Source organism: Fulmarus glacialis, unplaced genomic scaffold (assembly GCF_000690835.1).
Source record: "Fulmarus glacialis isolate BGI_N327 unplaced genomic scaffold, ASM69083v1 scaffold47127, whole genome shotgun sequence".
Classification (NCBI taxonomy): domain Eukaryota; kingdom Metazoa; phylum Chordata; class Aves; order Procellariiformes; family Procellariidae; genus Fulmarus; species Fulmarus glacialis.
In genome coordinates, this window is record NW_009224767.1 from 32103 (window position 1) to 44396 (window position 12294).

Below are 12294 nucleotides of genomic sequence, written 5' to 3' on the forward strand. Positions count from 1 at the left end.
CACGACATCCTTGTAGTCCTCCTGAGTTGCCTGCCCCTTCTTCCAAAGGTCATAAACTCTCCTTTTTTTCCTGAGTTCATGTTCATCAGCTCCGGAAAGCACGTGTCTCCGGAGGAGAATAATTACAATGGGGATGGAGATCAGTGTCTCTAAGGCAGCTGGACTGTGATTTTGAAGCCAGAACCCAGGCTGGCAGGAGGTCAAGCCAGGACACTGCAGAACCAGAGGGGAGAAGATACGCCCTGGGTACAGAGATGCCAAAGCAGCAGTTACCCGGTGGTTTTTGTCTCATGTGGTATACGCCAGCGCAGTGAATGAAAGGACGGGCTCATTTTACAAACCTCAAAGGCTCCTTCCAAGTTCTTCAGTTTCATGTGGGGAGGAAGGCGGAAACCATTGCGGACATCGTCACGTCTTTTGCCCGTGTAGGGCAGATCTGCGGTGAGAACGAGGCCCTGGAAACCCAAGGCCTCCGCCCGTTGGACCAGCTGCTGGGAAACCGCCCTGTTGCGGTGGATATAGAGCTGGAACCACCGGAGGCCGCCGGGGGCGGCCGCGGAGATCTCCTCCAGCGTGCAGGTGGAGTACGTGCTGGCAATGTAACAGGTGTTCATCGCTTTGGCCGCTTCGGGAGGTATTGGAAAATAATCAGAACCAAGGTCATTTGAACGGTCCTGCCAGACACCAGGTACAAAAGTTTTTTTATATACAGTTTGCAGAGAACTCCTGTTTTACTTATATCCTACCAAACACAGCGCTCTACCAACTGGCAAATATGCCCCCGGGGTTAAAAATGGCTATATTTACCATGCACTGTTGTAGGATCATGGTTAAGAAAGCAGGAAAGGGAGAGGTAATTTACCAAGTGGTTCTTTCATTTTGCAACTTTTTTTTTTTTAAAAGCATGAACTTTATCTTTATGACTCTGGCCTCGCAGGAATATGCTGGCAAATGCACTCAGTGTACACAGAAAGAGATGCAGGAAAAAAAGATATTTCCAGGGGTCAGCTCTGCAAACCCACCACAGGATTTGGGAAGAGAGGTTATGCTTTTCTCCAAGGGAGACACCAGTAACAAGGAATTTACAGGCTGAGTCCCATCCACCACTTTTATGTCCTATCTAGAGCTCACAGCACTGAGGACCTGTGTGGTCCTTGGTGTACACCAGAAATGTGTCCACAGTCTCTGTCTTAAGTTTGCAGCAGCCTCCACAGGGCTGATCTCGTAATAGTGGTAGCTGGAGAAGTAGAGCAATGTCTATACGGCTTCCCACGCACTCTGTGTCACCAGACCCAAGTGCATCATCCACAAAAAGGGGTGTCAGAAAGTGGGAAAGGATTTTGCCCCTTCAAGCCTGAAGACTTTGCTCAGCCACACTTCAAGTCATCCTAACAGCTTCTTGAGGCTTTTCCACAAACCCCTTTTTGCCACAGGGCAACAAAGCAGAAGAGTACCTCTGGCTGTGCTTTTCTCTCCATCAGGCCATGCTAGCTGGTGGAAGCCAGTCGGGGCGATTCCTACAGGAAAGCTGATTTCAGTCCCCAGGAGCTTAGTCCTAATGTCCATCATGGATACGTCCCGCAGCATACGTGGCCGGAAACGAATTCTGTAAGGCAATAAAAACCCTTCAGGATGGTAGCTGTCCAGTGGCTTTTCTGAAGTTTCATGGAACCCAGGTCTTCATTTACCTATTGCAATGCAGGAATCTGAGCCAATAAAGAAAACAGCGTATAACAAAGGCTCTTTGTGCTTTCTGTTCCCTTTTAGAGGTCAATTCAGCCAGCAGTTCAGCCACTTCCACTTTCATTAATCCCATACTCCTGCTCACTGGCCACAGTACATAATTTCTGCATTTCCCACTTCAGTTCACTGGCTCTTGTTCTCCCACTGTCCATCCCACAGATTCCTTCTACTTGCACCCCAGTCCCAGGTCTCTGCCTGCCACTCCACCATTCACTGTACATTGTGCCTGCCCTCACTGTCTGCAGCATATTCCTGAAATCCCATACTACTTACACGTAGGCTTCCTACTGTTCACCAAATGCTCCCCATCGCATCTCATTCTATTATAGCCACTCATTCCCTTTCATGTCATGTCATGTCATGTCATGTCATGTCATGTCATACCATACCACACCACACCACACCATACCCTACCATTTGCCTGGACCCTCAGCATCCCTTATGCCTCATACAATCTATGTCATATTCAGACGAGCATCAGAGCATACAGCATATGTCATTCAGGTAAGTGCATTTTGCTTGGGGACCGCCTTGAAAGGGCAAGGTGTAAGGAATCTTCGCTTGTTAAGTCCAAACACTTGCACAAAAACTTAGTTTAAAAGCTTCCAGTACAACACCCCTCATTTCCTCCTCACATTACCTTTTATAAGCCAGGATGTTTTCATCTCGGGTGCTACAGTCATCTGCTCCAGCTGCAAAAAAATCCCAAGCAATCTTGGGTAAATACTTTTTAGCATAAGCTTCGAAGTCTGAAAGACACACCATAGCCATTGCTGAGAGAGGCTCTGGGAACCTTGAAGAAAAGAATAACATGGAGTGGAAATTAGATCCCTGAACTGTCATTCTCTCTTCCAGGGACTCTAATGTCACTTAATGCAAACCTTGGACCCATCTGTCTTGTAGAAGAGTTGCGGAGAGGTTGTGTCAGTCTATCTTGCCATTCATCCTCTCCCCTAGTATGAGGAAAACTTGCAAATGCAGCCATGAAAGTAGGAAGAAGCTTGCGTCTCTGTGCCTCTCTTTATTCTGTCTTAATGAACAGAAACCCAAAGAGGACATTTTTGGTCCTCTGCTATTTTAAGACACAGCAGTTGTATAATTCTGTCATAAATTCCATCTTAAAACTAGCTGGGTTATTTGTTCCACTAATTCTCCTCAAAGGTTGGCCCAAAACATCATTTGCTGGATTGCCCCTTAGGACGGCTCCCTGACTGAACAATTAGTTATGGAGTGACTAAATTCAAGCTCATAAAATCTGGAAGCAAGTAAATACAGAGTCTACATCTAACCTGCTCCAGCATGAACGCATTGTAAAACTATGTCCAGACTCTGAGTGCAAGTCACTGTCAAGGCCAGAGCTGCGGAAAAACAAAGTCTTTTCTACAGATTTTCATTTCTCTCTGTAACAAACATCTTCTGGGTGTTTGCATTACATACCGCAGCACTGATACATGCTAAAAAAGGAGCATACAAAATTTGGACAAACTATGAGAAAACACTGGTGAAAGCAAATTCCAAAACATGAAACACAATTCTAAGAACTACCATCAATCTTTCAGGGAAGAGAAGTGACACTGTGTAACCCAGATGTCTAATCAAACCAACATAAATGCTGCCTAGCAAATGCCTGCACTTACATGCTTTTCAACCAGCCAGGACTAAAAGCTATGCAAATTAATGTTTTATCAAACCATGCCCGTGTGCGAGGAAACATGTACAAAACACAGACAAAATCAATTTGCTAAACTGTTTGTTGCAATTACTTCCGCAGCTCTGATTAAAATAGGCATTTTGCAAGGTATATGAAAACATGAGGTTTTAAAACAGCTGTGGTTCGGGTCTAATTTTTCTAAAAATGTACAGGAAGAAGTAAATATCCTAGTTTTCAGGATTAGCCTCCCACAGCAGATTAGCAGGGGTTGCAAGCTTCACCAAAACCAGTCCCATGTGTCCAGTGTTGTATGTTTCTGGCACAGATAAACATATAGGTTACGTACACAGATCCAACCTGTCAAAATGCAGACATGGATGCATCTCACTGACTGAGGTGCCTGTCTATACACTTGAAAATTAGGACTCAAAATTCTCTGTTAGCAAAGATGAGGGGCTCATTGGAAGATGAAGAAGTGGTGTGACATCTATTCAGTATTGTTTTGTCTCCTCTGAGAGGCATTAGGTAGCAGGTGGTAAAAGTATCCCAAGCCCTCTCTGTGTGCCTTCAAGACATCAAGCACTCCTGATAGCACAAGTCTTCATATGTCCTGCATCATGCTTTACCGTAAACGACGTATCATGACTTCTGCTTTTCCAACTGTTAGAAAGGTCAAAGCCCAGCAAGCACAAAAAGATAAACTAAGTCCTCTCATGGCAGAATAAACGGGAATTGTAAACAACCCAGGCCCAGTCCTCTTTGCCTCCCAATTCAGACCTCAGTTCAGACTTACTTTGGGTTTCGGGGAGAGCTGCAGCAGGTGAGGTCCTCTCCTTGAAGTTCACCTGCAAACAGGATGTAGAGGAGGTCTTTTCACTGAGTAGCTGCTGGTTTTTCTGGAGTCAATAAGCAACCACCAGAGATTAAAGCTCAATCCTGCAGTAAACTTTGTACTGTTTGTGTAACACTAACTTTGTTTTGCTATCAGATTATTAAAAGTTCCTTCCAAAAACATGCATCACCTTGTCAGCAATGTGACTGCTTGGGACACAGCACTGGAGCTGTGCTCTTCGGCAGAGGCTGAAGGGAAACAACAGTATTTCAGGGGTTTTGACCAAATCCCTCAACTGTTGGCAACTTGCTGCTGAATGTGCAACAAATCCCACCAAAATGATGATCCACAGACAGCATGAGTTGTTACAGCCCACAGCTACAGAGGCTTGAATCTTTACTGCCACGTGTGGAAGAGACATTTTTTGCTTCCTACAGCATATGAACAAGTAAAGTATCTTTTGTCTTCTGCCATTTTTAAAGGGCTATGAGTGCTGTCGTGATCCGGCTGCTCTCACACTGGGCTTGCAGATTGCCTCCTTTGGCTCCCCACCCAGCCATCTCCCAGGAGGACCATTGGTCCTCTCCCTTTCCTCTGCTTGGAGCTGGTGAGACTTCTCTGTGCGTCCCTCTGTCACCCCTGCTAAGCATTATAAACCTGAGGTGCCAACAGATTTATGATACTGACTTAAATTTGCAAGATATGAAAAGTAAACACTGGACAGTTTTATTTGCCTTTTGATTTTTTAAGCCTTTAGGGTTCATGTTTTCAATTTTTCCATGCAAGCATGAGAGATTGAAACTTTGATTTTTACTAACTGAAAATTGAGATATTTTTCACATAAACATGTGACACCATGTGCAAAGGGTGAGGCAGAAACTTGTGAAAACATTCCCAAAGTTTTACCAGTATTGTTGCCCTCCCAGCCCAAGCAGCCCAGCTGGGGCAGTGAGTGAGCCAAAGGACCAGGGAAGAGCTGGAAGCTGAACAGAGCTGCAACCTCAGGACCTGGTGTCCAAGAGACTGGTCTTATCCAGGACTGCAGATCTGACGTGCCTGGCAGCAAAGATCCTAGGTCGCTGACACTATCTTTGCGGCTGTAGTGAACATCTGTTCTTCTCTTAGACGTATTCATGAGACCCTGCCCAAATTCTACAGGCATGATCATCTATACTGTCGTCTTTCGATGCTTTTTTAAATTCAGCCTTCAGAGCTGATTATCCGCCGACAGCACTGTGAGGCTAGCATCTGGCACCCGGCTACGGGTACACGTGTTGCCAACGAGACCAGGTGTCCAGGCTTAGCCAGAGTGCCCCTGCGCTCCTCGGGTCGCTTTCCTGCCCGGGATGACCCCCGCAGCAGACGGCCTTCAGGCCACTTCTGAAGATGGCAAAGTGCCATCTCGATCTGCACACAATGGAGTGCATCCCTGGGAAGGGGAGGACAAGCCTGCCCGCATTCTCCCTCCGCTAGATGTCAGCTTTGGGTCATATATATCAATCTATGTTGGTAATAACAACCAAAAAAAAAAAAAAAACCGGTCCTTGATGGCCTGCCAGGCACTATGGCCTTAAAACTGATATGATCACATCACAAGAGTGCCTGCTAATATGTTTGGAAATCTTCATTCCCTGTGTTTTATTCTTAACACTTTCTGGTGCACAGCATAGTGATAAATGTAGCTACATCTGGTCTGGCCTGATCTTGGTTTCAGCCTGATCTTCTGCAGGGTCCTCTGTCATATTTCTCAGTATGCTGATCTCAGTGCACCCCTACTTTAGGGATGCACATCGCAGCCAACTCACCCAACCATAAAGTTTATGGTTTCATGGTTATCATAATTTTACATTAATTAAAAATAGACTGTGACTACTGTATTTTGGATCGGGAGAGGGGAAAAATCCCTGCTTTTGTGCTGTGGCTTTTAAGAGACTGTACTTTGCATCTAGATATATTTTCTTTCTTCAGCAATGGACTCAATTCGAAGTAGCAATGACTTCTTGTCCCATATGTATTATTTTCTCTGATACTAGTTAGATTTCTGATTTAGCTGTGCAGCTCTAAAGTTCTAAGGAAGTAAAAATTTGCCACAGAGATAATACCTTTTATCAGAGCCCCTGCTATATACTTGAAAAAAGTGGACAAGTTTTAAAGTTCTGGAGCTCTTCCATTGGAGTAGTACAATAAAAGACTTGCAAAGACTCTCTAAAAACTTTGCAGGAAACCTTGATGCCTTCTTTTGAGAAGTAAAGAAAATAGTATAGGAAATACTCACATATCTGGTCTAGCCTTGCAGGTAGAGTGTCAAAGTGTCAGCAGCCAAAGCTTCATTTTTGCACAGATCTGCACAGCTAGGGTTTTGCAGTTGCTGACTTTTCAATACTAACATAGTCAAAGGCTCGTGAGTCCAAACACAAAGATCCCGTGTAAATCTGTGCTCCGGTTCCTATTACAATCACAATGCTCATTACTCCAGTTGGTTATATTTGTTTGCTTTTCACAGATGGCAAATTGCCATGGGTCAAGCTGACATCTATCTTACTGATGCATCCACTAGTGGTGGGTTCAGTCTGGGACTTTACAACACTTCAGTGAAGAATCTGGTGAACTCTAAGCAATGTAAATAACTCTGATCACATAACAGTTTGCATACAGTTGCCACTGGTTTTCCTTATCAGATATCTTGGGCATATGCCCCATGTTTGGAAGGAAAACTCTTTTTCCTCGCATGTCAGTCATGCAAGAAAGTTCTCCCCAAATTAAATATCTAAATAGCCATCCCTCTATTATAGGTGGAGATGGCAACAAATGTCTAACATTGCCTAACACTTTCGATTATAAGATCCATTTTTCAGTTGCTTTTAATTTTGTCATATTTTAATCATTCTAGGCTGAAATTTTCCATCCTTGGTCTCTGTGTTGGGCTGAATTTTTTTGGGAATGCTTCACTGAAAGCCAGTCAGCAACTTCCAAGAATGAGGTTAGTGAAAAATATGGTGGTTGGCCCATGCTGAAAATGTCTTACAGTGGTTTCACTGCAGTTCAGTGCTTCATGCAGGGGCTTGAAATTAGCGGGGGCTGATCCCTGGGGACATCAGCCTGTACTTGCTGGCCATATGAAAATCCAGCCAAATCTGACCTAGCTGTATATCACTGCTCTGTGCTTGCACACGCTCAGCAGAGCTCGTCTGAAATCCAGATGTTATCTTTACTGAAGACTTGCCTAGTGCAGAGCATGCTTCTGCCCATGGCCAGAGGAACTCAGAAAGCCCCAAATACGAGCAGAGGGCAGACAGCCGGCTGCCCCCCACTCTCCCACCCCCCTTGCCACCTGTGCGCGGATTCAGCCTTAAACAGCACTCGCGGGGAGAAGGAAGAGAAAAATAATGGCTCAAAAGCGGAGCTGCAGGACAGCACCTAGGGACAGGCAAGGTGGGGTGTGCAGGGGCAACAAGGTGAGAGACAGAGCAGATGGGAGTAAGACAGGACAGGGACATGCCGGGATGACAGGACTTCAGGGGGATAGAAGAATCGAGGGAAGGGGACAAATTTGGGGAAGAGGCAGAAGGGGATAGCCTGTGACACGCTGGGCAGAAGGCGTTCTAGGAGACTACCAAATATTTGGCTGTTCTTTCTGTAACCACCCCTGTCTCCAAAATCCAGAAGAGAGCTTGATTTATTCTCAGCATTACTCTGTGGAACAGCAAATAGCTACAAAGCCCTTTGGGAAAATGTGTCTCATCTACCCCCAGTGTTAGATTCTCAAAAAGGAAAAGTGTTTCCCGCTAGCAGATGACTCCTCTAGCTCATGTGGCAGGACTCTGTACTGTGTGTCTGGAAGTCTAACCATATAAAATCTCACATCTCCCGGGTACTCTCACGTGTGGTAAAATGTCATTTCTGAGCCTTTCTTTCTGGCTTACCTAACGTGCCAATATGTCGCCTAACTACAAGTCTTCCCATAAGGTACCTGCATCTCACTTCAACATCTGCATCAGCATTAGAGAAAGGGTCTGAAGCAGATCAGGTTTAACTGGCGTGCATCAGAGAGCACCAAGCAAAGACCTGCTAACCCAGTGACAACAGGGCACAGTGAAATCGCAGGATGCAAAAGCAGATTGGGATTGAAAAGAAACACTGAAGCTGGTAATCCACAGCCAGTTAATTGCTAGTAACGCTGTGCTGGCACAGCCTCCCTGCTTCCAGTCTGTGAGCATTCAGAGCTGTTCTTGAGGTTATCAGCACACTGGTCGTGACGTCTGTGCTCTGCACCCTCGGCTATAAAATAGAGATGACTTTGTTACTATGTACAGCACCAGTTCAGGACCATTCTTTTTTGGCTGGGCTCTGCAAGAGCTAGTGGACTTAAATCGCCTAAAATAAGGCAATCCATATTCATGGACATGTTGGGAAAACCGTGCCTCCTGGGATCCTATCCCAGTTGCCTCAAGCTGCCACTATGGCCCTGTACGAGGAATCTCTTCTTTTTCCTCTAGAGAGTTCAGGTCAGAAAAACAATGATCCTCTTCCCTTGCAAGGTGCAGGGGTCCCTTCTGTCCTCTCACAAAGGGTAAGGGTGTGAAGTGAACAAGAGAAGAGTCAGGGAAGAAGGGCTGCAGATGCTGTGTTTCCCAGAACACACTTTGGTCTTCACTAGCTGCTGCCAAAGCTGCCTCCAAAGACACTGAGCTCACACAAGGTGGAGCAGCAGAGGAGCTCAGGCATGACTCAGCTTTGAATCTCCCCTTTGACTTCCATGGGCGGCTGTCCCTCTTAAAGCCAGGGAGTCAGACACAGCTGGATATGACATTAATCATGATACACCCTTATGTAGGGTTGTATTATTTTGTCCATAACCTTATCTGGCCTAAGAGGCTAGGTAGGCTTGTGTAGATGTCCAGCCTTTCTCTTCCTTCTTGTTTTTTAAAGTACTGTGGTACTGGCAGTGAAAGAAGTAGCTCACTCAAATCCAGCACAATAAAAACAGAAGCAAGAGGTACCCGGGAGCTGCACCCGCCTGAGACGAAGAGCCCTCTGGGCTTGATGTCCCACTTCCATTTTATAAGCTGGGCAAAGTCCTGGCAACTTTCCTCTTCAGTGGGAGTGGTACTGCTATCTGACCGCTATTTGAGAATCAGTGAGGACTAAGTCTTTATCTGCCATTGCAAAATCATCATAGAAGAATAGAAAAGTAGGGCTGAGAGGAGGCCAGAGGGGCCATCTAGTCTGCTCCTCTTCCTGAAATCAGAATCCGCTATACCTGTGCCCATCTCCATTCATGGAGATTCCACATCCTCCAAAGAAGACCAGTTTCATTGATTTACTACCCTCAACACAAGGAAAATTTCCAGATGTTTCACCTGGATCTCCTCTCCCATAATTTAAGCTATTATCCACCCGTAGTGGACATGGAAAAAGATTCACTCCCGTTCTCTTTATGTCTATCTTTAAAATATTTAAAGATGATTGCTGGGCCACCCCCTCCATTGTCTCCTTTCTAAATCAAGCTATGCAAATTCTTTCGGCCTTTCCTCACAAGCCATGTTTTCTAGACTTGTGGTCATCCCCAATTCTCCCCTCTGACTCTCCAGCTGTTCCACATCCTCCCTTAATTAAAGCACCAGAAACTGGACATGGTCCTCCAGCTAAGTTCTCTCCTGCCCTTATCTGGAACAGAGCAGAAAGAATAGGCCAATACTCCTGTTTATTCAGCTGTGATGATAGAAGAGTATTTTTGTGTTCATTACTCAGCAGTATGTTCCTTAATCATTTCTTCAGATGTGCCATTCCATCCTGAGATAAAGAAAGTAGCCAAACCCTTTTGTTCATCTCTTCCAGACAAAGAAGTAGTCTCATCTCTTTTCCAACTAGGGTAAGAGGTCAGGCTAAGGATAATAGAAGTCTCAAACCCCAGAGATCAACCACCTCACAAAGAACTCTCATTTTTTGCTAAAAATGTCGAGAGGAAATAGATGTCATAGAAAGACTCCATCCCAAATACACAACAGAGACACCTAATACATCCAGGATGTCTCCCCGGAGAAACAGAGACAGAGAAAACCTGATATGATATATGATATAAAGGAGGCCTCTGAACAACAGTGTCAAGAACAGTCTGTTATCCTGAAAGATCCACCTCAGCCTTGAGATTTCGTGGTGATGGAAGGGCAGAAAATAAAGATGATTTTCATGATCCTCAGTCTGAATAAGGATGTGGACTCAAAACCACAACTGAGGGGCTCCTTTTAGACTTGAGACTGAATTAGTATTTAATCTGAGCCTAGGACTCTGGCATACCAAAACTGATGCCTTCAGGAAAGTAAAACCGTACCAGTGCCTTGGAAGTTGGCTTGTCTATTACTGTTAATGTCTAGACTCCCAGTACAGCTTGAGTCCTCTCATGAAAGCAGAGGACCTGCTCTTGTGAGGCCACAGGGTGGGATGAGAGCACTGCCCCGGTCCCAACGATCCTTTTAGGTTGACCCACTTTGGAGGTAGTCCTCTGGCTGACACTAACGAAGTCTAAGAGTCTAACTAAGAGTCTAAGTAAGTCTAACTAAGACAGCAGGGAAGCAGCTGAGTTGAGGCAGCGTGACCCTGTTTGCCCATTGATCTGTGGCAACCTTCTGCTGAGAGGTTTCTCTGTCTTGCAGCAGTATTTCATGCAGTTTTCAGCTTGGGACACACTGCAGACTCCATATTCCTCCCTGCAGTGCTGCTCTCTAGCTCATGCACAGCTGATGACTGATAGCTAAAGACAGATTTTTGTCCTAATGAAAATTCATCCTAGCTCTCCCAGACTATTACTCCAGTTTGTCAAGGTCATCTAAAGTAATTGCAACCCCTCCCAGTTCAATGTAATATGGAAATATAATAAATATATTCCCTATTCTGTCATCCATTTAATTAATTAAAAAGTTAGCAATAGAGGCCTAAGGCTAACAGTGAACTATCAAGAACTACTCTGAATATACTTTTCAAAAATACTGCACTCACCTGCTAAAAATTGTACATAGCCAATGTTTCCTTAGCTTGCTTCTGAGAAGCTCATACGAGACAATGTTCAAAGCCTGACTAAAGTTAAGACACATCTTTCTCCTGTTTTTCCCTATCCACAAGTCCTATCACAGAAGCGTATTAGATTGGTTTGGTATGATTTGTTCTTGATAAATCCATACTGGTCGCCACTCACCTTGTAGTTAACTTCTGGAGGCTCAATGATTGCTTCCCCTGCCCCCTCATTATTTAAAAAAATAGTAAGAGACAACACATTTATCTCTGTACTTCATGATTCCTCAAAGATAACAGCTAATAGTTCTGGCATTGCTTCACACAATCCTCCCAGTATCCTAGCAGGAATTTCATCAAGTCCAGCTGATTTGAAAATATCCAACATATCTAACTCTCTACCATGATATTTCTTGGTCTTGCAGCAAATTGAAAACATTCTCAGACATTCTTAGCAAAATGAAGGCCCTAGACAGTCATTTTGAAATGAAAATATTCCCTTACCAGCTGAAAAAAACAAGTAGTTGGGGAAAGCTGACAGGTGTGGAAAAGCCCAGGCTCAGCATGAGTACCCTTATGAGGAAAAAAAATGGGAAAGTTCTGAATCCTGAAGGAAAGCACCATCCAAGATGCAAGTAATCCAGCAGGGAAAAGGAAACAAACATACTGGGTTTTATATAAGGTGCCAATAAAAGAAGCAAAGTAGTGGTACACTCACTTCTATACAATGTTTGAAATCTAAAACATAAGATGAGGAACCAGAATGTCTGATCCGAAACGCAGACACTGATACACCAGACATATTGGAAACCTGGGGAGAGGAAGGCAGTCAATGGGACACTAAACCCAGAATATAAAGTGCACAGTAAAGGTAAACTGTGCCAGAGGCAGAGCAGTGCACTGCCTTATTGAAAGCTCAGCATCAAACTGAATTTACAAGCTCACCAACTCAACGAGTAACATAAAGTCTGTACAGGTTGAAATTCCAGGCCTAAATAGGAAGAATATACTTATGACAGATGATGTTACTGACCCAGGATAGCAAAATGCCTTGAATTCG

General features: G+C 44.6%; 1 protein-coding gene across 2 annotated transcripts in view; it reads right to left on the reverse strand.

The window, feature by feature from the left end:
- Positions 1–2514, reverse strand: part of HAO2 (hydroxyacid oxidase 2 (long chain)) — a 9196-nt gene extending 6682 nt beyond the window's left edge. Inside the window, exons 1-3 of one of the 2 annotated variants that reach the window (XM_009582231.1) lie at positions 2384–2514; positions 1455–1606; positions 342–625 (exon numbers count right to left, since the gene is read on the reverse strand). In XM_009582231.1, coding sequence (XP_009580526.1) covers positions 342–625; positions 1455–1606; positions 2384–2514 — 567 coding nt within the window. Of the gene's footprint in view, positions 1–324; positions 626–1454; positions 1607–2383 lie in introns of both variants that reach the window. The other variant, XM_009582232.1, reaches the window with a different exon arrangement.
- Between the last annotated feature and the right edge of the window lie 9780 nt (positions 2515–12294).